The 26,424-nt window shown below is 39.4% G+C and overlaps 1 protein-coding gene across 6 annotated transcripts in view; it reads right to left on the bottom strand.

Moving 5' to 3' along the window:
* casz1 (castor zinc finger 1) overlaps positions 1–26,424 on the bottom strand; it is a 435,538-nt gene that overhangs the window by 168,613 nt on the left and 240,501 nt on the right. For 3 of the 6 annotated variants that reach the window (XM_062966046.1, XM_062966050.1, XM_062966049.1), the window contains exon 1: positions 16,238–16,908. The exons of 1 other annotated variant lie outside the window; for it this stretch is intronic. In XM_062966046.1, the coding sequence (XP_062822116.1) occupies positions 16,238–16,286 (49 nt within the window). In that variant the 5' untranslated portion in view covers positions 16,287–16,908. Of the gene's footprint in view, positions 1–16,237; positions 16,909–26,424 lie in introns of those variants that run through there. 2 more of the 6 variants (XM_062966052.1, XM_062966051.1) reach the window with 2 other exon arrangements.

Here is a 26,424-nt window from a genome sequence, read left to right as displayed (position 1 = left end):
CTAGACACTTGGGAAGTGTCCGACGTGTGATTCAATACAACAGACAGCAGAGTGTCTGCTGTGGACTCATCTTGTTGTGTTTCAAACAACAACAACAACAACAACAACAATACATCACATAGTCCTAGACACTTGGGAAGTGTCCGACGTGTGATTCAATACAACAGCCAGCAGAGTGTCTGCTGTGGACTCATCTTGTTGTGTTTCAAACAACAACAACAACAACAACAACAACAACAACAATAATACATCACATAGTCCTAGACACTTGGGAAGTGTCCGACGTGTGATTCAATACAACAGCCAGCAGAGTGTCTGCTGTGGACTCATCTTGTTGTGTTTCAAACAACAACAACAACAACAACAACAACAACAACAATAATACATCACATAGTCCTAGACACTTGGGAAGTGTCCGACGTGTGATTCAATACAACAGCCAGCAGAGTGTCTGCTGTGGACTCATCTTGTTGTGTTTCAAACAACAACAACAACAACAACAACAACAACAATAATACATCACATAGTCCTAGACACTTGGGAAGTGTCCGACGTGTGATTCAATACAACAGCCAGCAGAGTGTCTGCTGTAGACTCATCTTGTTGTGTTTCAAATAATAACAATAATAACAATTGAAAATATATCACACAGTCCTAGAAATTTGGGAAGTGTCCGACGTGTGATCCAATACAACAGCCAGCAGAGTGGACTCATCTTGTTGTGTTTCAAATAATAATAATAAGTAGTAGTAATAGTAATAGTAGTAGTACAAGATGGGGAAGTTCCCTAGGTTCATCATGAAGGTTAGAGAGCCCTCCAACATCACTTAAATATTTGGGCAGAGCCTCATAAGTGCCATAGAGGCCTCTTATGAGAAACATCCTTCCACTTGCGCACTGCCAGCTTATAGGAAAACAGTTGAGTTCCTTCTCAAACTACCATAGATGCAAAGGCCAGTGTTGAACGTCTGTCCAAGGCCAGAAACGAGGAGTGTAATTACCAATATTTCAATGTCTACGACCCATATCCTTGCTTGGAAGCCCATCACGCAGGTATGGCATGTGTCCCAAAGGTGGAAGCTTGGCAGGTCTCCGTGGGACAGTGGCATAAATGCAACCCACAATAACTTTCGCCCTCCTTTGCTGCCCAAGTATCACACTCGGCTGGGAGGGGTCTCCGTCCAGCGGAGCCTTCAATCCTAAAAATTAATGTTACCTGTCTCGCCTCCCTCTCCACCCCAGACCCCCTCCCACGACTCCTCTCGAGGGAAATCAGTCTAAAAGGGGCTAATGGAACAATGTCCCTCTTTTTTCCTCTCCCTCATTCTCTCTCTCCCTCTCTCTTTTTATTAGCATTTGTGGAATTTATTCCCAAACTCTCCTAATCTTTCGTACACAACCATTTGATTTGCATAACCCAGCCCCCTCTCATAAAAACTGGCTGCTAGTTTAATTAAAAAATGTAAATTTGCTGTCATCTCGGGGCCTGGTGAATTAGGACGACATCGGCATTTTTTATTGCTGAAGACGTCCAAATTGATCCGGTCCGCAGCAAACCAGAGGGTTGCGACGCCGGAGCGGGAGGCGCGTGGCAATATGGCCAGACCGGATCGGGACCAGTGGACTTCAGGACGAGAGAACTCCAGCGTCACTGGACCCTTGTCTCCGGGACCCTAAAGTGGAAAAACACGGTTCCTTGACCACTTTCTGATGGGGGGGTGGCCATTTTTGATGGTGACAGCCTTCGAGGTCGGTGCCATGAGATGAGAAGACTTGATCTTCCCTTGGGATGAGATCAAGTCTTCTCATCAATTCCCAGAAATCCTGGTAAACTGGCTGGGATTTCTGGGAGCTGTAGGCCAAAACATCTGGGGACCCACAGGTTGAGAACCACTGAGCTAGACAATGTTCCAAAGAGGATAGAGGTCCTCCTGGAATCCCCAAATTTATTCTTGACCATACTAAATGATGATACTTTGGTGCCACTTTAATGATCATAGCTCCATCCTTGGGACTGAAGCACCAGAAGTCTACAGACTTCCTAAACTGTGTTGTTGAAGGCTTTCATGGCCGGAATCACAGGGTTGTTGTGTGTTTTCTGGGCTGTATGAACATGTTCCAGAAGACTTCCTAAACTACAAGTCACAGGATTCCATAGGATGTTGCCATGGCAAGTTGTGTACTATGAAAAGGCCCAAAATCTCATTTAAAAGTAACCGAGAACTAGAGAAATGAAGTCCTCTCAAGGGATGAGCCACTGAAAGAGATGGAAGGATCTTCTCCTCCTCCTCCTCCTCTTCTTCTTCTTCTGCTTCTGCTTCTTCTCCTCCTTATCTTTTTCCAAGGTTCAAAACTACTGCTGATGGACCTCTATCCTCTTTGGGACATTGTCTAGCTCAGTGGTTCTCAACCTGTGGGTCCCCAGATGTTTTGGCCTACAGCTCCTAGAAATCCCGGCCAGTTTACCAGGATTTCTGGGAATTGTTGAGAAGACTTGATCTCATTTAAAAGTAACTGAGAGCTAGAGAAGAAATGAAGTCCTCTCAAGGGATGAGCCACTGAAAGAGACGGAAGGAAAGCATCTTCTCTTCTTCTTCTTCTCTCTTTCCAAGGTTCAAAACTACTGCTGATGGACCTCTATCTTCTTTGGGACATTGTCTACCTCAGTGGTTCTCAACCTGTGGGTCCCCAGATGTTTTGACCTACAGCTCCTAGAAATCACAGCCAGTTTACCAGGATTTCTGGGAATTGTTGAGAAGACTTGATCTCATTTAAAAGTAACTGAGAGCTAGAGAAGAAATGAAGTCCTCTCAAGGGATGAGCCACTGAAAGAGATGGATGGAAAGCATCTTCTCTTCCTCTTCTTCTCTCTTTCCAAGGTTCAAAACTACACCTGATGGACCTCAATCCTCCTTGGGACATTTTCTAGCCCAGTGGTTCTCAACCTATGGGTCCCCAGATGTTTTGACCTACAGTTCCTAGAAATCCCAGCCCGTTTACCAGGATTTCTGGGAATTGATGAGAAGACTTGATCTCATTTAAAAGTAACTGAGGGCTAGAGAAGAAATGAACCACTGAAAGAGATGGATGGAAAGCATCTTCTCTTCTTCTTCTCTCTTTCCAAGGTCCAAAACTACTGCTGATGGACCTCTATCCTCTTTGGGACATTGTCTAGCCCAGTGGTTCTCAACCTATGGGTCTCCAGGTGTTTTGGCCTACAGCTCCCAGAAATCCCAGCCAGTTTACCAGGATTTCTGGGAATTGTTGAGAAGACTTGATCTCATTTAAAAGTAACTGAGAACTAGAGAAGAAATGAAGTCCTCTCAAGGGATGAGCCACTGAAAGAGTTGGATGGAAAGCATCTTCTCTTCTTATCTCTTTCCAAGGTTCAAAACTACTGCTGATGGACCTCTATCCTCTTTGGGACATTGTCTAGCTCAGTGGCTCTCAACCTGTGGGTCCCCAGATGTTTTGACCTACAGCTCCTAGAAATCCTGGTAAACTGGCTTGGACTTCTGGGAGTTGTAGGCCAAAAAACCTGAGAACGCATAGGTTGAAAACCACTCAAAGTTAGTGGCAGCTAACACAACTTTGGGTTGTTGTATGTCTTTCGGGCTTTCAACAACTTTGTTGTTGTGTTTTCTGCATGAGAAAGCAATTCCTCTTGTCTGCCGCTTGAAGCCAGCCTGGTTTACTGGATGACCTGAAAGTCATTTGTGCCATAACTATGGAATGTGCTGCTGGTCGACACCTTCTCGACCTGTTCTCTCGCTTTTTGTCTTGGTTTCAAATGCCAAACATGGAAAAACTCATCGAGTTGCACAGAGAGGGATCTCCATCAATCTCACAACTTGTGGCCGGGGTCTGATTCTCTTCAGCCTTAACCAACCAAGCCTATGTTGATATGGTGGGCCTTCAGTCCTGAGAGTTATCGAGAAGGTCTGGTTATTACTTTTCCATACTTTGAGAGCCAAAGTGTTCACTTTCTAGAATGGAATCTGGCTTCCTCTTTGCAGAAGACCAAAGCTCTGATCGGAGAGCCTTTGTTTGGGCAATGACTGGGAGGCACAATAAACTGAGTTCTATATCTCCGTAGCATATTTACATTCCAGAGACATACAATAACACAGTAGTCTTGATTCTACCTAGGTGACGTGTGACAGATCCTCAAAGACTCCAAAATAATTTGACTTCACCAGCAATGAACAAGCAATCTCCCCAGCCCTATTTCTGTGCTGAATTATGTCCCTGATTATTATTATTATTATTATTATTATTATTATTATTATTATTGACACAAAGACATAGTATGACACAGCAAACGAGATTTATATGCTGGATTTCGTATCACAAAATCACAAGTTGAACACCTCCCAAGTGTTTAGGATTTGTGATGTATTATTATTATTATTATTATTATTGACACAAAGACATAGTATGACACAGCAAACGAGATAGATATGCTGGATTTCGTATCACAAAATCACAAGTTGAACACTTCCCAAGTGTTTAGGACTTGTGATGTATTATTATTATTATTATTATTATTATTATTATTATTATTGACACAAAGACATAGTATGACACAGCAAACGAGATCTATATGCTGGATTTCGTATCACAAAATCACAAGTTGAACACTTCCCAAGTGTTTAGGATTTGTGATGTATTATTATTATTATTATTATTATTATTGACACAAAGACATAGTATGACACAGCAAACGAGATCTATATGCTGGATTTCGTATCACAAAATCACAAGTTGAACACTTCCCAAGTGTTTAGGATTTGTGATGTATTATTATTATTATTATTATTATTATTATTATTATTGACACAAAGACATAGTATGACACAGCAAACGAGATAGATATGCTGGATTTCATATCACAAAATCACAAGTTGAACACTTCCCAAGTGTTTAGGACTTGTGATGTATTATTATTATTATTATTATTATTATTATTATTATTATTATTATTATTGACACAAAGACATAGTATGACACAGCAAACGAGATCTATATGCTGGATTTCGTATCACAAAATCACAAGTCGAACACTTCCCAAGCGTCTAGGACTTGTGATGTATTATTATTATTATTATTATTATTATTATTATTATTATTATTATTATTATTATTATTGACACAAAGACACAGTATGACACACCAAAGGAGATCTATATGCTGGATTTCGTATCACAAAATCACAAGTTGAACACTTCTCAAGTGTCTAGGACTGTGTGATGTATTTTCGGATGCAGTAAGGTGGCCTTTTGTAGTTGACAGATCGTTGCTATCATTATTATAACTATTATTATTATTATTAGAAAGTGGGATTTTGAGTATTAAGGCTCTGAGCCCTATTTATTTTTCTTACTCAGAACAAAAAGTCATACTCTCTCAGCCTCAAAGGAACAGAACCTGCTCAGAAATAGCCAAGATAGAACTTGAAGACAAACAACACCAACACCAACAACGATTTGTCTTTTGCACTGGTTTCCTATTGAGACATAGAAGAATTCTTGAGCATTGGTCTAAAGTTCAGGAAACTTTGGATAATTGTCTAAAAAGATCTGAAACTACTAGAAGGGGTTTTTTTTTTTTAGTGTCAGGAGCAACTTGAGAAACTGCAAGTCGCTTCTAGTGTGAGAGAATTGGCTGTCTGCAAGGACGTTGCCCAGGAGACGCCTGGATGTTTTGATGTTTTTACCATCCTTGTAGGAGGCTCCGTTCATGTCCCTGCATGGAGCTAGAGCTGACAGAGGGAGCTCATCTGCGCTCTCCCTGGGTTGGATTCGAACCGGCAACTTTCAGGTCAGCAACTCAACCTTCAAGTCATCAGTCCTGCCGGCACAAGGGTTTAACCCCTGCCACTGGGGGCTCACAACAACAACAACAACAGATTTATCTTTTGCACTGGGCTCCTATTGAGACTTAGCATGATTCTTGAGCAGTGGTCTATGGTCCAGGAGACTTTGGAGACTAATAAACTCTAATAAGATCTGAAACTAATTGAAGGTAAACAACAACAACAACAAATAATTCATCTTTTGCACTGGGCTCCTATTGAGACACAGCATGATTCTTGAGCATGGTTCTGAAACTGCTTGAAGGTAAACAATAACAACAACAACAACAAAAACGACAACCTGGATCCTGGAGTTCCAGGAAAAATGCAAAGCAAATCCTGTAATCCTGACACACACTCACTTCTGAGTGATAATATATATATAAAAAAGTGATTCCATCATATTGTACTCAAGCGTTTCCCACAATGGTCAAAAAGAGAAGCCAAGATGAATCATTCCAGGAAAATGTCTCTTTTTAAAAAGAGCGTACAACTTATAAAAGCGCATTTAAGAGACGCCGCCTTCCTTATGAACCGGAGTGTGTTTATTGCTTATTCACAAACCCAGAAGACCCTCTCTTACTTTTATTCTAAGGAAGAAAAAAAAATAAAAGGAGAAGATATTGTATAAAACGATGCCTTCCCAAATAAAAACCGACTGCTCTTAAAACATTTTGAAAAGCATCAAAATCATAATTTACAACTCTTGTAAAGCTTCATATCCCATCTGTATTTACATAGAAGAAACCACGGTGCATCCAATGGACCTTATACAATGGCAAGCATGCCCTGGATTGCTCTCTATAGGTATTTTGGATAATGCTATTTAAAAGTGTTTAGTCTCCTACAGGATAGTCCCATTTTGGAGAAAGAGACATAATAGATATCCTGAAATGGGAGTAGTGCATTGGTATACAGTCAGGAATTTTGTGGCCTGAATATGTTCAGGAAACATGTCTTACGTGCATAATTTATTCTATTAATTCTCTTATTATCATAAGAGGCTCAAAACCAGAGGATTCTGGGCTTTGGCCTGAAAGCACACAATGTACAGTAGAGTCTCACTTATCCAACATAAACGGGCCGGCAGAACGTTGGATAAGCGAATATGTTGGATAATAAGGAGAGATTAAGGAAAAGCATATTAAACATCAAATTAGGTTATGATTTTACAAATTAAGCACCAAAACATCATGTTAGACAACAAATTTGACAGAAAAAGTAGTTCAACACACAGTAATGCTATGTAGTAATTACTGTATTTACGAATTTAGCACCAAAATATCACGATATATTGAAAACATTGACTAAAAAATGTGTTGGATAATCCAGAATGTTGGATAAGTGAGTGTTGGATAAGTGAGACTCTACTGTAGTTTGCCTTCTTTTATGGATTGACTGAATGGGAGGCCACCATAGGATTGCATCCCAGTCCAAAAGCTGGGACATAAGAGGACTAAGTCGCTCAACTCTTTCCTTAGAGAGAAGTACTGGCAAGGTGGGCACCAAAACATCATCATCATCATCATCATCATCATCATCATCATTATTCTGCCTAGAAGATCAGGTGGCAGAGGACTCTTACAAGTAAAACAAGCAGTCAAAGAAGAAGAACATGCCCTGGCAGAAGATGTAAAGCAAAGTGAAGAACCTGCTTTGATTGAAGTCAAAAATCACAAAACTCCTCAAAGCACAGCAGACAAAAAATCAGTACAAGAAAACTGCACTACAAACTAGAGCTGACAGCTGGCACAACAAAACATTGCATGGAAAGTTCCTTGACAAAATTGAAGGAAAAGCTGATAAGGAGAAGACTTGGCTGTGGCTCACGAATGGGACCCTGAAGAAGGAGACAGAAGGCCTGATCCTTGCAGCCCAGGAGCAAGACATCAGAACAAAGGCAATTCAGGCCAAGATCGAAAAATCAGCTGTTGACCCAAAATGCAGACTGTGCAAGGAAACCGACAAAACCATGGATCATCTCCTCAGCTGCTGTAAGAAAATCGCACAGACAGACTACAAACAGAGGCACAACTATGTGGCCCAAAGGATTCATTGGAACTTATGCCTCAAGTACCACCTCCCAGCAGTAAAGAACTGGTGGGATCACAAACCTGCAAAAGTATTGGAAAATGAGCACGCAAAGATACTGTGGGACTTCCGAATCCAGACTGACAAAGTTCTGGAACACAACACACCAGACATCACAGTTGTGGAAAAGACAAAGGTTTGGATCATTGATGTCGCCATCCCAGGTGAGAGTCGCATTGACGAAAAACAACAGGAAAAACTCAGCCGCTCTCAGGACCTCAAGATTGAACTTCAAAGACTCTGGCAGAAACCAGTGCAGGTGGTCCCAACCTCAGAGCCATCAGGTTGTTGGGTGGCAATTCCCATTATCTCCAGATAATCAAAGGGAATGAGAGTTGTCATTCAATAGCACCTGGAGACCCAAGTTGTGAAAAAACTCAAGAGCAACAACCACTGTGTAAAAACAATCACTATCCAAGGATTCCCTATCTATGGATTCCAGAGCTCTTTGAAGGCCACTCTAAGGCTGAGGTGGCCCTCGAGGAAAATGAGTCCGACGGCCCTGATCTAGTCGGATTCCGAAATGGGAGCAAAGCAGGACACAATTACAATAAACACAAATAAATATATCTCTGTGTTTCACTGTTGGTTAATAAACATAGCAGAGGCCGCTCCCAAGTTATTTACGTGGGTTGATGCAAAAAAGGCTGTGGCAAGAGCTCCCAGTGAAGCAACCGAGAGGCTGGGAGCCGTGATTGTGAATCTGGAGGACCTCCTTCCTGGATCTTTTCAGGTACGGCTCAAAGAGAGACTCAAGGAGGTCCCCAGGAGAGATATTTGGCCGAGAAGAAGGCAACCAACGGGTTCACCCATACACCGAGACAATGCTGACCTTAGACACCAAAACCCTGGTTGTTTCTTCAACAGCTCCAGAACTTCCTGGTAGGAAAGCAGAAGAGCTAAGTTTTTAATAGTAATGTGGAGGAAAGTTGTCAATGCTCACACGGTGGAGGAAGCTTCACCATCCTTGGTTTGGCTTCCTCAACTCAACTTCAATATCCGCCATGGACCAAAGAGTGGGTTCTGTGGAAAGGAGACTTTCCTGGATGGAGGACTACATCTCCCACCAGCCTCACCATCCTTGTTAGTTTGGCTTCCACAACTCAACTTCAAGAGTGGGTTCTGTAGAAAGGAGACTTTCCTAGATGGAAGACTACATCTCCCACCAGCTTCACCATCCTTGTTGCTTTGGCTTCCTCAACTCAAGTTCAATATTCGCCATGGACCAAAGAGTGGGTTCTGTAGAAAGGAGACTTTCCTAAATGGAAGACTACATCTCCCACTAGCTTCACCATCCTTGTTAGTTTGGCTTCCACAACTCAACTTCAAGAGTGGGTTCTGTAGAAAGGAGACTTTCCTGGATGGAAGACCACATCTCCCACCAGCGGTGGAGGACCAATGTCCCAAAATGCGAGGAAATCGGAAAGCGGCCTGCAAAGCTTCCAAAGAGTCAGCACAATGCCTCTCTAATCTCAATTAAATCCCCCCATAATAGCCACGACAGAAAGGACTCTTTTCCTTGTCAAATTCCCAACCTCCGTAGGAAAACAACAACAACACACACACACACATACAGAGTGCCACATCCTTAAGCAGTCCCTCTCCAGCCTACGCATCCAAGCCCTTGACCTAATAAAGGAGAAAAACACACCCAAGACTCCAGGTCGATGCCAGAGCCGACGTTTCCAAACAATGCACGCAAAAGCCTTTTCCTGATGCTGTCCATTCTGCCCAGAACGGACCGATAATTATAATAAAAAATGGAATTTACGAACACACCAAAAACACACACAAACAAGCACAGAGAGCCGTTCTTTTCCACCCAAATAACAGGTGCAAAGTTGAGGCCTGTCAAACATTAACCATTTTATTACCATGAAATAAATCCCACGAGAGGTTGATACGGCGCATGGATAACTGTGACGACAAGGTTAAAGGGGGTAGAATGTCAGGAGAGAATGCTTCTGGAACGTGGCCATACAGCAACCCAGATCTTTCTTTACTTACAGTAGAGTCTCACTTATCCAACATAAACAGGCCGGCAGAACGTTGGATAAGCAAATATGTTGGATAATAAGGAAAGCTTAAGGAGAAGCCTATTAAAGATCGAATTAGGTTATGATTTTACAAATTAAGCACCAAAACAACAACAAATTTGACAGAAAAAGTAGTTCAATATGCAGTAATGTTATGTTGTAATTACTGTATTTATGAATTTAGCACCAAAAAATCACGATATATTGAAAACATTGACTACAAAAATGTGTTGGATAATCCAGAACGTTGGATAAGCGAGTGCTGGATAAGTGAGACTACTGTAATAATAATACTATCTTATATAAATATCTAATAATAATATACAGTAGAGTCTCACATATCCAACACTCGCTTATCCAACGTTCTTGATTATCCAGTGCATTTTTGTAGTCAATGTTTGCAATATATCATGATATTTTGGTGCTAAATTCATAAATACAGTAATATAGCATTACTGCGTATTGAACTACTTTTTCTGCCAAATTTGTTGTCTAACATGATGTTTTGGTGCTTCATTTGTAAAATCATAACCTAATTTGATGTTTAAGAGGCTTTTCCTTAATGCCTCCTTATTATACAACATATTCGCTTATCCAACATTCTGCCGACCCGTTTAGCTTGGATAAGTGAGACTCTACTGTAGTTCAATACGCAGTAATGTTATGTTGTAATTAGTGTATTTAGAAATTTCGCACCAAAATATCACGATATATTGAAAACATTGACTACAAAAATGTGCTGGATAATCCAGAACGTTGGATAAGTGAGACTACTGTAATAATAATACTATCTATATATATATATAAAAGAGTGATGGCATCAGGGCAGCGGACAAAACAACAAAACTACAGGCCCCCCAACCTCAAAATTTGACAACACAACCCATCATCCACGGCTCTAGGTTGATACAACAAAAAGAAAAGAAAAATAAAGTCCTAATTACAGGGAGAGGAATAATAGTTTTTATCCAATTGCTGCCAGTTTGAAGGCTAAGCTCCGCCCACTTGGTCTCCTAGCAACCTACTCAGCCCAGGGGACAGGCACAGTTAGGCCTCACTTAGGCCTCTTCCACAGATTATCAGATTTGAACTGGATTATATGGCAGTGTAGACTCAAGGCCCTTCCACACAGCTATATAACCCATTTAGAGTCTTATATTATCTGCTTTGAACTGGATTATCTTGACTCCACACTGCCATATAATCCACTTCAGTGTGCATACTAAACATAAAGACAACCATACAACAGACATTCAATACCACCACTACCTCAACAATTTCTCACCAACACCACCAGACAACGCCACAGCAACGCGTGGCCGGGCACAGCTAGTCTTATATAAATATCTAATAATAATATAACTGAATGTTGGATAAGTGAGACTCTACTGTACCTGGAGAAAAAAAAATCACTGAGATCCCTTATTGTCAAACTTGCTCCTCTGTAATATTTTCCAAACTCCTTTCAAGAGCAGAATTATTGCATTAACTCCCCAGCAGAAGAAAATATCTGTTGTCACATATTAAATTGTTTGAAAAAGGGCCCAATTTGGCATCTCATGGCTCAATCTCCATCCTGTAATTGATTCTACGAAGAGGCCAGAAATATCCGGAGTGTCCAAGAAACCTCCAAAGATCCTGAAGACGACGATGCAAGAGTCCAGGCCGAAGAAATACCTTCAAACTGGACTCTAGGCCTAATAAATACCTTCACTCTCTCTGTCCCGAAACACAACATAATTTGGGGACAAGGGGATGGAAACACATGGGATAAGCTCCACACATCTCCCTTCTTTCCGCCACAACACGCAAGGCTCATTAAATGTAATAAGCAGCCTCCCCATCCGTCACCGGCTTGTCCCAAATAAATTAAAATTCCTTTTCCTGGAGACAAGACCGGCCGGGAACCTGACAGGCAACCTTTGCGGATCAGGGAAGCGTTTGCCGAAAGAAGGGAAGAATAATTAAAAGGGAGAGAGAGAGAAAGAAAGAAAGAGAGGAGGGAAACAAGCACAATAATAATATCGAAACCCGGGGAGACGGCGGCGGAAGACACACCAAGAAACTTCTCTCTCTTTCAGTCACATTTCGGGGCCTGAGAAGTTGACATCTGGGAGGTGAAAAAGGAAGACTCTTTTCATATATATAATACACAATGAAGGAGGAAGGAGCCACTTCCGTAAAGCAAGCGGCGAAAAGAAAAGTGAAACAGCCGGTGTACCTGTCAGTCCCCTGCTAAGAATAGATGCCTTCCTCTCCTTTGAATGTTTTCAGACATTGATAGGGAAAGGCAAAGCTATGATGGGATCAGATCTAGCACGAGAGCGTACAGAATAATATTTTATTATTATTATTATTATTATTATTATTATTATTATTATTAAAATGTGGGATTGTGAACTGCCTTGAGTGCCCATGGGGAGAAAGGCCAGATAGAAATAAAGCATGTGTATGCATGTATCTATATATATAAAAGGGTAATGGTATCACGGCACCGGACAAAACAACTAAATGCCCCACAACCTCGAAAATTGACAGCACAACCTCTCATCCACGCCTCTACGTTCATACAACAAAAAGAAAAGAAAAAGTACATACATACATATACTATTCATATTATTATCTATATATATAAAAGGGTAATGGGATCACGGCGCCGGACAAAACAACTAAATTAAACCTCGACAACCTCGAAAATTGACAGCACAACCTCTCATCCACGCCTCTAGGTTCATACAACAAAAAGAAAAGAAAAATTAAGTCCTAGCCACAGCAATTCGTGGCCGGGCACAGCTAGTATATAATAAAATAAAATATATACAGTAAATATAAAGTAAATAATAATAAGTTGAATAAAGTCAATAATCATAACAATAAATTATATAAAGTTAACAATAATAATAAATTATACAGTAGAGTCTCACTAATCCAAGCCTCGCTTATCCAAGCTTCTGGATTATCCAAGCCATTTTTGTAGTCAATGTTTTCAATATATCATGATATTTTGGTGCTAAATTCGTAAATACAGTAATTACAACATAACATTACTGCGTATTGAACTACTTTTTCTGTCAACATGATGTTTTGGTGCTTAATTTGTAAAATCATAACCTACTTTGATGTTTAATAGACTTTTCCTTAATCCCTCCTTATTATCCAAGATATTCGCTTATCCAAGCTTCTGCCGGCCCGTTTAGCTTGGATAAGCGAGACTCTACTGTAAATATAAAGTAATAATAATAATAATAACTTTATTCTTATACCCCGCCCCATTTCCCCGAAGGCTTACATGGGGCCTTGCCCAACACAACAATGTAACAACAACAAGTAAATAATAATAAGTTGAATAAATAAAGTAAATAATCATAACAATAAATTATATAAAGTTAACAATAATAATAAATAACATATAAATATCATATAAATAGTTAACAATAAGTTAAATAAATAAAGTAAATAATCATAACAATAAATTATATAACGTTAACAATAATAATAAATGTATTTTTATTAAAATGTGGGATTGTGAACTGCCTCGAGTGCCCATGGGGAGAAAGGCCAGATAGAAATAAAGCATGTATATATAATATAATAAAATAAAATATAGAAATATAAAGTAAATAATAATAAGTTGAATAAATAAAGTAAATAATCATAACAATAAATTATATAAAGTTAACAATAATAATAAATAACATATACATAAGATATCATATAAAGAGTTAATAATAAGTTAAATAAATAAAGTAAATAATCGTAACAATAAATTATATAAAGTTAACAATAATAATAAATTATATATAATAATAAGATATATAAATAGTTAATAATAAGTTAAATAAATAAAGTAAATAATCGTAACAATAAATTATATAAAGTTAACAATAATAATAAATTATATATACATAATAAGATATCAGATAAATAGTTAATACTGTAATAATAAATCATAGTTATTGGGTTGCTCTGAGTTTTCCTTGCTGTATGGCAATGTTCCAGAAGCATTCTCTCCTGACGTTTTGCCCACATCTATGGCAAGCATACTCAAAGGTTGTGAGGGCTCCCAACCAAGGAGGCCCCCAGGCAGGAAGCAGGCAGGCTTTGAAGCTGCCAGGCCATTCAATGCTAATCAAGGTGGCCAACAGCGACATTCAGACTTGCCTCAAGCAGACAAGAGTTCTTTCTCCCAACCTGGATATAATTCCATAGATATATAAACCCCACTTGCCTAGTTACCAAAGGACCTCGCTACTTCTGAGGATGCCTGCCATAGATGTGGGAGAAACGTCAGGAGAAAATGCTTCTGGAACATGGTTAGACAGGCCGGAAAACTCACAGCAACCCAAATGATATTAATCATAATAATAAATTATATAAAGTCAATTATCATATAAATAGAGTTAATAATTAATAAAGATATCAATAAAGATAACAGTAAGTTATATAAAATTAATAATAAAATATATCATATAAAGTTTAAAATAAATGTTATATTATTATTATTATTATTAATAATAATAATAATAAATATACAAATAAAGGCAACCATAAGATGTATAAAGTAAATAATAATAATATATTATATAAATAAGGATAACAATAAGCTATGTCAATACAGTTAATAATAAAATTAAGATTAAGGAGAAGCTATTTAAACATCAAATTAGGTTATGATTTTACAAATTAGGTACCAAAACATCATGTTATACAACAAATTTGACAGAAAAAGTAGTTCAATATGCAGTAATGCTACATAGTAATTACTGTATTTATGAATTTAGCACCAAAAAATCACGATATATTGAAGACATTGACTACAAAAATGCGTTGGATAATCCAGAACGTTGGATAAGCGAGACTCTACTGTATTATTAATACTGTTATATAAATAATAATATAAAGTTGATAATCTTACTAAATATATATAATTATTAATAATAACACTATCTTATATAAATATCTAATAGTAATATAAAGTTGATAATCATACTAAATATATAATTATTAATAATACTGTCTTATATAAATAACTAATAATAATATAAAGTTGATAATCATACTAAAATGTATTATTATTATTAATACTATTATATACTCTCTAAAGTTGATAATCATACTAAATATATATATTATTATTAATACTATTATACTCTCTGAAGTTGATAATCATACTAAATATATTATTATTAATACTATTATATACTCTCTAAAGTTGATAATCATACCAAATATATTATTATTATTAATAGTATTATATATCTAAAGTTGATAATCATACTAAATATATTATTATAAATACTATTATATACTCTCTAAAGTTGATAATCATACCAAATATATTATTATTATTAATAGTATTATATACTCTCTAAAGTTGATAATCATACCAAATATATTATTATTATTAATACTATTATATACTCTCTAAAGTTGATAATCATACCAAATATATTATTATTATTAATACTATTATATACTCTCTAAAGTTGATAATCATACCAAATATATTATTATTATTAATAGTATTATATATCTAAAGTTGATAATCATACTAAATATATTATTATAAATACTATTATATACTCTCTAAAGTTGATAATCATACCAAATATATTATTATTATTAATAGTATTATATACTCTCTAAAGTTGATAATCATACCAAATATATTATTATTATTAATAGTATTATATACTCTCTAAAGTTGATAATCATACCAAATATATTATTATTATTAATAGTATTATATACTCTCTAAAGTTGATAATCATACCAAATATATTATTATTATTAATAGTATTATATACTCTCTAAAGTTGATAATCATACTAAATATATATTATTATTATTAATACTTTTATATACTCTCTAAAGTTGATAATCATACTAAATATATAATTATTAATACTATTATATACTATATATATTAGTATATATTATATACTACTCCATATAATAATAATAATATTTTCCCCCTCCCTGGAGTTTGGCTTTGGGGTTAAAACTGGCTTCAGAAAAGAAATGGGGAGTTTGTTAGAAGAGCTTGGTGTCTTTTTGGAAGCCAGGGAGAGCATCCCAGAGGTTTGGATGGGGAGCTGACGGGCTCCGGTTGTCTCAAAGGGGAAAAGAAACTCTGGCGAAGAAAGGCAGAAGCGAAGGGAAGGGGAGCGAGCGAAGGCGCCTCCCCAGCACAAGGTGCCCTCTTTCGGGCAGAGAGCCGCGCTGCCTCCCGCTCCCCGGCCCACCACTCACTCACCATAGTCGGAGAGGCGGAAGGCGACTTGGCTGAAGTAGTCAACTTTCATGCTCCTCGGCGAGTCCCCCGAAAGGCGGCGGAGGCTTTCAGAGAGGCATGCCGGCTGACTGCGCCAAGGCAAGGCTAGGCTAGGCGAGGAGAGCGGCGGCGGGAGCAGCGCGCAGGGGGCGGGGCCCAGGCGGGCGGGGCGGGGCCAGGCGCGCACGGGGAGCGATTGGATAGGAGGCCGGGTTTGTGGCACGCCCCCTCCGCCCACGGCCACGCCCCTCCGCCTCCTGATTGCAAACAAGTGCCAGCCTTGCTTTCTTCTCACAAGCCCTTGCACAGAGGGAAACCTTGGCCTTTTCTACTCTTCCAAGCCCAACACTGCCTGTCTCTCATATTTGTTTATTTTATTTATTTACAGCATTTATATTCCGCCCTTCTTTCTCACCCCAAAGAGGACTCAGGGCGGATCACATTACACACATAAAGGCAAACATTCAATGCCATGACATAGAACAGAGACAGAGACAAGACGCAGGCACCGGGATGGCCTCGAACTCATGACCTCTTGGTCAGAGTGATTTCTTGATTTGTTGCAGCTGGCTTGCTTTCCAGCCTGCGCCACAGCCCGGTCCTCATATCTATCTTCTATCTTCTATCTTTTCTTTCTATATACAGTAGAGCAGGGTTCCCCAAACTAAGGCCCGGGGGCCGGATGCGGCCCTCCAAAGTCATTTACCTGGCCCCCGCCCTCAGTTTTATAATAGAATATATTGTATATACATATAATATTGATAATATTATAATGTAATACAATATAACACTAATACCATATAATAATATTAATTATATATTCTATATTACATATAATATTACTAATAGAATAATAGAATATATAATAGAATATATTGTATATACATATAATATTGATAATATTATAATGTAATACAATATAACACTAATACCATATAATAATATTAATTATATATTCTATATTACATATAATATTACTAATAATATTACAGTATAGTGGCATAGTTCAATATAGTAATATATAATGCTAATATTGTGCTATGCTACTAATATAATATATTGTATGTACATATAATTTGTAAGCCACTCTGAGTCCCCTTTGGGGTGAGAAGGGTGTGATACAAATGTAGTAAATAAATGAAGTAAATAATAAATAAATAAATAAATACATTTTAGACTTAGGCTCACCCAAAGTCTGAAATGACTTGAAGGCACACAACAACAACAACAACAACAACAACAACAACAACCCTAATTAACTTGACTATCTCTTTGGCCAGAAGCAGGAGCACACTTCCCATTGAAATCCTGATAAATGTATGTTGGTTAAAATTGTTTTTATTTTTAAATAATGTATTGTTCTTTCATAGTTCTTGTTGTTGTTGTTGTTGTTGTTGTTGTTGTTGTTTTTGCACTACAAATAAGACATGTGCAGTGAGCATAGGAATTTGTTTGTATTTTATTTTCAAATGATAATCCGGCCCCTCAACAATCTGAAGGATTGTGGACCGGCCCTCGGCTTAAAAAGTTTGAGGACCCCTGCAGTAGAGTCTCACTTATCCAAGCTAAACGGGCCAGCAGAAGCTTAGATAAGCGAATATCTTGGATAATAAGGAGGCATTAAGGAAAAGCCTATTAAACATCAAATTAGGTTATGATTTTACAAATTAAGCACCAAAACATCATGTTATACAACAAATTTGACAGAAAATATTGTTCAATACGCAGCAATGTTATGTTGTCATTACTCTATTTACAAATTTAGCACCAAAATATGACGATATATTGAAAACATTGACTACAAAAATGGCTTGGATTATCCAGAGGCTTGGATAAGCGAGGCTTGGATAAGTGAGACTCTACTGTATATAAAAGAGTGATGGAATCCTGGCGACCACCAAAACAACAAAACTAAACACCCCACAACCTCGAAAATTGAAAACACAACCCATCATCCACGCCTCTAGGTTGATACAACAAAAAGAAAAGAAAAATAAAATCCTAATTAGAGGGAGAGGAATAATTGTTTTTATCCAATTGCTGCCAGTTAGAAGGCTAAGCTCTGCCCACTTGGCCTCCTAGCAACCCACTAACCCAGGGAACAGGCAGAGTTAGGCCTCACTTAGGCCTTTTCCACACTGCCTATAAAATACAAATTATCTGATTTTAACTGGATTAGATGGCAGTGTAGACTCAAGGCCCTTCCACACAGCTATATCACCCATTTATAATCTTTTATTATCTGCTTTATCTGGACTCCACACCTTTACCCTTTACCTTAACTACCACCAATTCCTCAATACTTTATTTCCCATACCACCATACTTCGCCACAGCAACGCGTGGCCAGGCACAGCTAATAATAATAATAATAATAATAATAATATAATAATAATAATAATAATAATAATAATAATACCCTGTTTCCCCTAAAATAAGACATCCCCAGAAAATAAGACCTAGTAGAAGTTTTGCTGAGTTGCTAAATATAAGGCCTCACCCGAAAGTAAGACCTAGCAAAGGTTTTGTTTGGAAGCATGCCCAATGAACAGAACACCAAAGCTTGCAGGATCGATAAATGTACGTACCATAGAGTGTTGTACATGGAAATAATGGTAGTAACAAGAAATTCTTGATAGGATTCACAGTTTGTTTGGTTATGCTGGTTTGTGATAACAACTACTATCTATATATATAAATGAGTGATGGCATCACGGCGACCAACAAAACAACAGGCCCCCCCAACCTCGAAATTTGACAACACAACCCATCATCCATGCCTCTAGGTTGATACAACAAAAATAAAATAAAAATAAAATCCTAATTAGAGAGAGAGCAATAATTGTTTTTATCCAATTGCTGCCAGTTAGAGGACTAATCTCTGCCCACTTGGTCTCCTAGTAACCAACTCAGCCCAGGGGACAGGCAAACTTAGGCCTCGGCCTGTTCCAATTTGCACTGGATTATATGGCAGTGTAGACTCAAGGCTCTTCCACACAGCTAGATATCCCATTTATAGTCTTATATTATCTGCTTTGAACTGGATTATCTGGACTCTACACTGCCATATAATCCACTTCAGTGTGCATTTTATACAGCTGTGAAGAAGGGGCCTCATATAATCCAGTTCTAAGTAGATAATATAAGATTATCAATATAATATGTAATAATTACTGTGATATAGAATCATAGAATCATAGAATAGTAGAGTTGGAAGAGACCTCATGGGCCATCCAGTCGAACCCCATTCTGCCAAGAAGCAGGAAATCGCATTCAAAGCGATTAATAATAATACAGAACAATATAATCTCTAAAATCAGGACAGTAAATAAAGAGCAACACTCTGAAAGCATAAGCCACAGCAACGCGTGGCCGGGCAAAGCTAGTACAATATATAATAAAAGTTCATTTTTTTGGTTCAACAATAAATGTGAATTCTTCTTCATGGAAAAATAAGGCATCCCCTGAAAATAAGACCTAGTGCATCTTTGGGAGCAAAAATTAATATAAGACGCTGTCTTATTTTCGGGGAAGCACGGTAATAATAATAATAATAATAATAATAATAATAATAATAATAATAATAACCTACCCATTAGCATTATGGAGAATCAAACCCAAACGAAGTCTATACTGGCTCGGTCGACACCGAGGATAAAAAGGACCGCGGTGGATGCTGCTGATTCTGGACATCCATCGACAAGTGGGCTACGGAATCATCAAAACCCAAATGAACAGTCACAGAAGCGGCAGAAATATACAATGCCAGAAAACTGCACAATTATGAAATGCTATTACAACTCTGAACCTGAAAAGGAAAAGGACCAAAAAAGGATGCATCAGCTATGGAAACAAGAGTACCCTGACTCACAGATAGCAGAACCCCGACTGGCTGACCAACAAAGATTCATAATCAGAAACAAAGTGTTCAGTGAAGTTGAACTCGAAGAAATCCAGAAAATCTGCAAAGCAAATCACCATCAGACCACAGCACAGACAGCAGCAGAGACTCCAGCAACACTTGGAATGGTGGAACAGATTGAACCAGAAGAAAGTGTGGCGCTTTTGCAAGAATTTGAGGAACCAGCACTTGAAACACCTGTTGAACCACCAGGAACCTTGACAGCAAGACAACAAGAGCTCAAGGATAAGATCATGGCTCATGCTGCAGCAAATGCAATAAGACAGCGGCTCCCAACTCTAAAAACAGTGCCCAAGAGACACCTGGCGCCTCTCATGAAAGATGTGAATGCAGCACTCTCCACTGTCCAAATAACATCAATTGAACAAACAAACCAGTTTGCCTACAGTGCAGCAGTGATAGTAACAGAAGAGCTTGGGCTCCTACAACCAAGGCAGCCCCAAAGAAAATCGACTGGAAAACCAAAGTGGAAGGTCAGGCTAGAGTCGAAAATCAAGAAACTTAGATCAGATGCAAGTAACCTGAAAAATATGAAAGAGAAGAAACTCAAGAATGACAAAATCAAGCAATACCTGATCAGAAAGTACTGGCTGAACACCAGAAAAATTGAAGAAGCTTTGGAAATCGTGAAAGAACAAATTACAGAAACAGCCAGAAAAATTGAAAGGTATGAAGCCAGAATCATCCAGTACAGACAAAATCAACTGTTTCAATCAGACCAAAGACGGTTCTACCAGAGTCTGAACCAAACAACAGACACAGTAACCATAAAACCAGAGAAAACTGCAACAACGAAGTTCTGGAAAGAACTTTGGGAAAATAATAAAAACTACAACAAAAACGCTGGGTGGATAAAGGAGTTTGAAGGAAAATTCTCACAGAACAAAATGGAACTGATGGAAATAACAACTGAAATGATCAGCAAACGAGTGCAAAAAGTCAAGAACTGGACATCGCCTGGTAGTGATCAACTTCATGGATTTTGGCTCAAACATCTGATTAGTTTACATGGAAAAATGGCCCAACAATTCAATGAGATGCTGCAGAAAGGAAGTATCAGTGAATGGCTAACAACTGGAAGAACATACCTGATACAAAAGGATCCAGCAAAAGGAGCAGCACCAGGAAACTACAGGCCAATAACGTGTCTGCCCACTATGTTTAAACTACTGACTGGCATCATAGCTGACAGAATTCAAGACTATCTTGAAGAAAAAAACATCTTGCCAGATGAACAGAAAGGCAACAAACGGAAAAGCAGGGGCACAAAAGACCAGTTATTGATTGACAAAATGATTCTGGAGAACTGTAAGAGCCGAAAAGCTAATCTTCACATGACGTGGATTGACTACAAAAAGGCCTTTGACTCACTCCCACACAGCTGGATCATCAAGTGCCTGGACGCCATCGGGATTATTATTATTATTGTATGACACACCAAACAAGATAGATATGCTGGATTTATTATTATTATTATTATTATTATTATTATTATTATTATTATTATTATTATTATTATTGACACAAAGACATAGTCGAACACTTCCCAAGTGTTTAGGATTGTGTGATGTATTATTATTATTATTATTATTATTATTATTATTATTATTATTATTATTATTATTATTATTATTATTTTATTATGACACAGCAAACAAGATAGATATGCTGGATTTCATATCACAAAATCACAAGTCAAACACTTCCCAAGTTTCTAGGACTGTGTAATGTATTTTCGGATGATGCGAACAGATCCCAGTAGGGTGGCCTTTTGCAGCTGGCAGATCGTAATTTTGTCAATATCTATTGTTTCCAAATGCCGGCTGAGATCTTTTGGCATGGCACCCAATGTGCCCATCACCACCGGGACCACCTGCACTGGTTTCTGCCAGAGTCTTTGGAGTTCAATCTTGAGGTCCTGATAGTGGCTGAGTTTTTCCTGTTGTTTTTCGTCAATGCGACTGTCACCTGGGATGGCAACATCAATGATCCAAACCTTTTTCTTTTCCACAACTGTGATGTCTGGTGTGTTGTGTTCCAGAACTTTGTCAGTCTGGATTCGGAAGTCCCACAATATCTTTGCGTGCTCATTTTCCAATACTTTTGCAGGTTTGTGATCCCACCAGTTCTTTACGACTGGGAGGTGGTACTTGAGGCATAAGTTCCAATGAATCATTTGGGCCAGGTAGTTGTGCCTCTGTTGTTGTTATTATTATTATTATTATTATTATTATTATTATTATTTAACAGGCATCAAACTTTGCTGAAGGGAATTATCTAGGATTATCCCCATCTACCGACAGTTTCTTCTCACTGTAAAATATGGTTTGAGCATTGGGCTATGACTCTGAAAAGCATTGGGCTATGACTCCACTTGGTTGTGGAAACACCCTTGGAATTCTTGGGAAGTCACACTCTCTCGGCCACAAAGGGGGGCAGGAACCTCCTCTAAACAGATCTTGCCAAGGAAAACTTGTAATAGGTTTGACATAGGGACACTGCAACTCAGGCATGTTCATAGAATGAGTTTCATGGAAATCCTCAGAAGATGAACCCTTTGGGAAGCCTGGCTGCTGTGTTCCTGGACCCAAAGGAATCCCCTCGAGCTGGGAAGTTGGCCAGGCTTTTGTCAGAGACAAGAGTCCTGCCCTGAAAGAAACCACCCTGCCAAGTACAGGATGTTTAAAGAAAAAAAAATATCCCCCAACCGGCACAAAATACCTATTTAATCAGGTAAATAATCTGTCCGTTTGTTTTAAAGAAGGCGGCTTAGGTATATTTACCCAACACACCTCACATTCTTTCCTCCTTTCTTTGCTTTTTTTTTTTTTTTGTATTTCAAATACAAGAATAACTTTCTTTTCCCCCTCCTGGCACATACGGACATGAGAGAAAGGGGGTCCCACTGGAGGATGAACGAGCGCTAATGGCTTGCGAGATAAAAATGCAGGGAAGGAGCGTGGCTCTGCCCCGGGTTGGCAGTTGAAAAGGCGGGGAAGGGGCCCCAATTCCCCGGCGTGGGCAAAGTTCACCCTCTCCTCCTCTGCGCGGCCCGCTCTGCCACTCACCGCAAATCCCCAAAGCCCCCGTCCCCTCCCCACCAATTCCTGCCGTGTCCGTCTCATCGTGGGCTGTCAAAGGCAGGCGCTGCTATTTGTCCCTCTCTTTCTGAGTATAAACTAACTACATTCTTCTTTGGAGTCCTGAATCCATGATGTGGGATGTCTCCCAAGGCAAGAGAAACATATCTCTGCTCCATCTGTCCGAAGCTACGATGCCAACCTACGGCAACAACCTCTGAAACAGATTCACAGAAGATTGGGGCCGTGGTGGCACAGCGGGTTAAACCTCTGAGCTGCAGAACTTGTGGTTCAAATTCACAGACGTTGTTAGACCTAGCTTCTGCCAACCTAGCAGTTCGAAAACATGCAAATGTGAGTAGATCAATAGATACCGTTTCGGTGCGAAGGTAACAGTGTTCCATGCAGTCATGCTAGCCACAGGACCTAGGAGGCGTCTATGGACAACGCCGGCTCTTCGCCTTGAAGTGGAGATGAGCACCAACCCCCAGAGTCAGACACGACTGGACTTAATGTCAGGGCAAAACCTTTACCTTTAATAATTAATAATAATAATAATAATAATAATGATAATTCATCACCATTTAATTACAGTAGAGTCTCACTTATCCAAGCTAAACGGGCTGGCAGAAGCTTGGATAAGCGAATAACTTGGATAATAACGAGAGATTAAGGAAAAGCCTATTAAACATCAAATTAGGTTATGATTTTACAAATTAAGCACCAAAACTTCATGTTATACAATAAATTTGACAGAAAAAGTAGTTCAATACACAGTAATGTTATGTTGTAATTACTGTATTTACGAATTTAGCACCAAAATATCACAATATATTGAAAACATTGACTACAAAAATGACTTGGATTATCCAGAGGCTTGGATAAGCGAGACTTGGATAAGTGAGACTCTACTGTACTTATTAATCGCCCTCCATCCAAGATGCTCTAGGCGATTTACAAGATAAAATTGTAAAGGATAAAAATACATACATACAAATATTGATAAAATTAACATAGATTAAAAGCTCTAGTAAAGAGCCAGGTCTTGAGTGCTGGGTAAAAGGCCCTAACTCACGCATGGCTCTCATATAGGGCGGCAAGGCATTCCATAACAATAATAATAATAATAATAATAATAATAATAATAATAATACTTTTCAGGGAGATTCATTGTCCCCTCTGCTTTTCATTATTGCCATGATCCCTCTGTCAACAATCTTACAAAAAACAAATCTCGGCTATCAAGCATCTAAGAAATCTCACAAAATTTCACATCTGATGTACATGGATGACCTGAAGCTGTATGGGAAAATGGAAACTGAAATCCAGTCTCTGACCAACACTGTCTGAATTTTTAGCACTGATATCAGCATGGAGTTTGGTTTGGACAAATGTTCAACGGTGGCATTGAAGAAGGGAAAAATCATTGAAAGTGAGGGCATAAATATGCCCAATGGCCAAACAATAAAGTGTCACCAGCCAGAGGCCTATAAATATCTGGGCATATTACAGCTGGACAACATCAAGCATGAACATGTGAAAACATGAGACAGGGCTGAGCCTCTATACCTCTCCTGAGGCGCCTGTTAGGACACAGGGGGCGGAGCTAGAGGAGTGGGCGTGGCTTCTTCCCAAGAGCCCGAGACAGGGCTGAGCCTCTATACCTCTCCTGAGAGACCTTTTAGGACTAAAGGGCGGGGCTAGGGGTGGGGGCGGGGCCTCTTCCCAAAAGTGTGAGACAGGGCTGAGCATCTATACCTCCCCTGAGGTGCTTGTATGAACACGGGGTCGGGGTATAGAGGTTCAGCCCCGACAGGCACTTGGGAAGAGGCCCCGCCCCCTCCTCTAGCCCCACCCCCTGTGTCCTGGCAGGCACCACTGGACAGGGATAGAAGCTCAGCCCTACCTCAGAGATCGTGACTCCGCCCATCCCAGTCCTGGTCCCGCCCACCTCCCCTCCCTGCCCTGCATCTTGGACTAGGGGAGAGGCTCTGCCCCACCCTCTTGAGCAGGAGCCACGCCCACCCCTCTAAGCCACGCCCCCTTCCCAGGCCAAATAAGTTTGGGAACCACTGGACTAGATGGTCTCTTCCAACTCTATTATTCTATGACTCTACTAGGGAATGGACCAGCTCCACTCAACCAGATTTGTCTCATCTGGAACTGGCTTCCTCTGGGACTTTGGTTGGACAATGATAATCATCCCACCGTTTGTGTAACTCTTGTTTCCAACTCATAGGAGAAACTTTCCTAAAGCTGGAGAAGACAGGCACACACTGAAGAAGGTGTCAGAGCCAAGCATCCAGCGGAAAGGCTGGGATTGTTCCCATCCCGGCAAAAGCTTTCTTCACGGGCGGCACACGGCTCCTACTTCGCCCCACACTTACCCCATCTCTACCCCTGAACGACACTTTCCTCCTCCTTTTTAATTATTCAAGGCCTGCCAAGCGCTCAGGAACACAGATGAAAGGTGATCAGGGAGGACAAAGGATGATGATGAATGATTAATGATGATGATTGTTATGGAGGCCTGGCGACTCTGGAGGCTCGGTGGCACAAACAGCGGGGGCAGGCTCCTCGCACCAAACGGCAGCCGGCAGCCACAAACCCCAACCCTTTCCTACGCGGCGTTGATTGAAAAATGTCAGTACACTGCCTCATTCCTAGAATTCCAGGCAGGTTACAAAGCAAATATGAGAAGTCACTGCTAAACTATGCAATAGAGCAAAACAACAATCCTTTAAAAATGGATAGAAATTGAATCCCCTTGACGGTAACTTGTTGCTATGTGCCTCCAAGTCATTCCCAATCTATAGCAACCCTAAGATGAACCTGTGTTAACAGAGAGGTTGGGAGAGCATGGCTTGCTCAGTCAGTGAGTTTCCATGACCAAGAAGGTCTCTAGAGTCATTGTCCGAGGCTCAAACAACTACACTTGTGGTCTATGGACCACCAGTGGTCTGCAATAACTAAATTATGGTCTACCATTACTAATACGGATAATAACACAGCCCAACCAAAAACATTTTTTCCTTGGTGTCTTCATTTTTAGGCCTGTTCCTGGGGTTATTTGGGGTGTTGAATCAGAAAATTTCACTGGATAGACCACATCAGCTCTGGATTATTAAATATGGTTTTTTTGTGGGCGAGCAGATGGTGACTACTGGA

This window comes from Anolis carolinensis, unplaced genomic scaffold, assembly GCF_035594765.1.
Source record: "Anolis carolinensis isolate JA03-04 unplaced genomic scaffold, rAnoCar3.1.pri scaffold_15, whole genome shotgun sequence".
Taxonomy (NCBI): Eukaryota; Metazoa; Chordata; class Lepidosauria; order Squamata; family Dactyloidae; genus Anolis; species Anolis carolinensis.
This window is presented reverse-complemented; position numbering and strand designations above follow the sequence as displayed.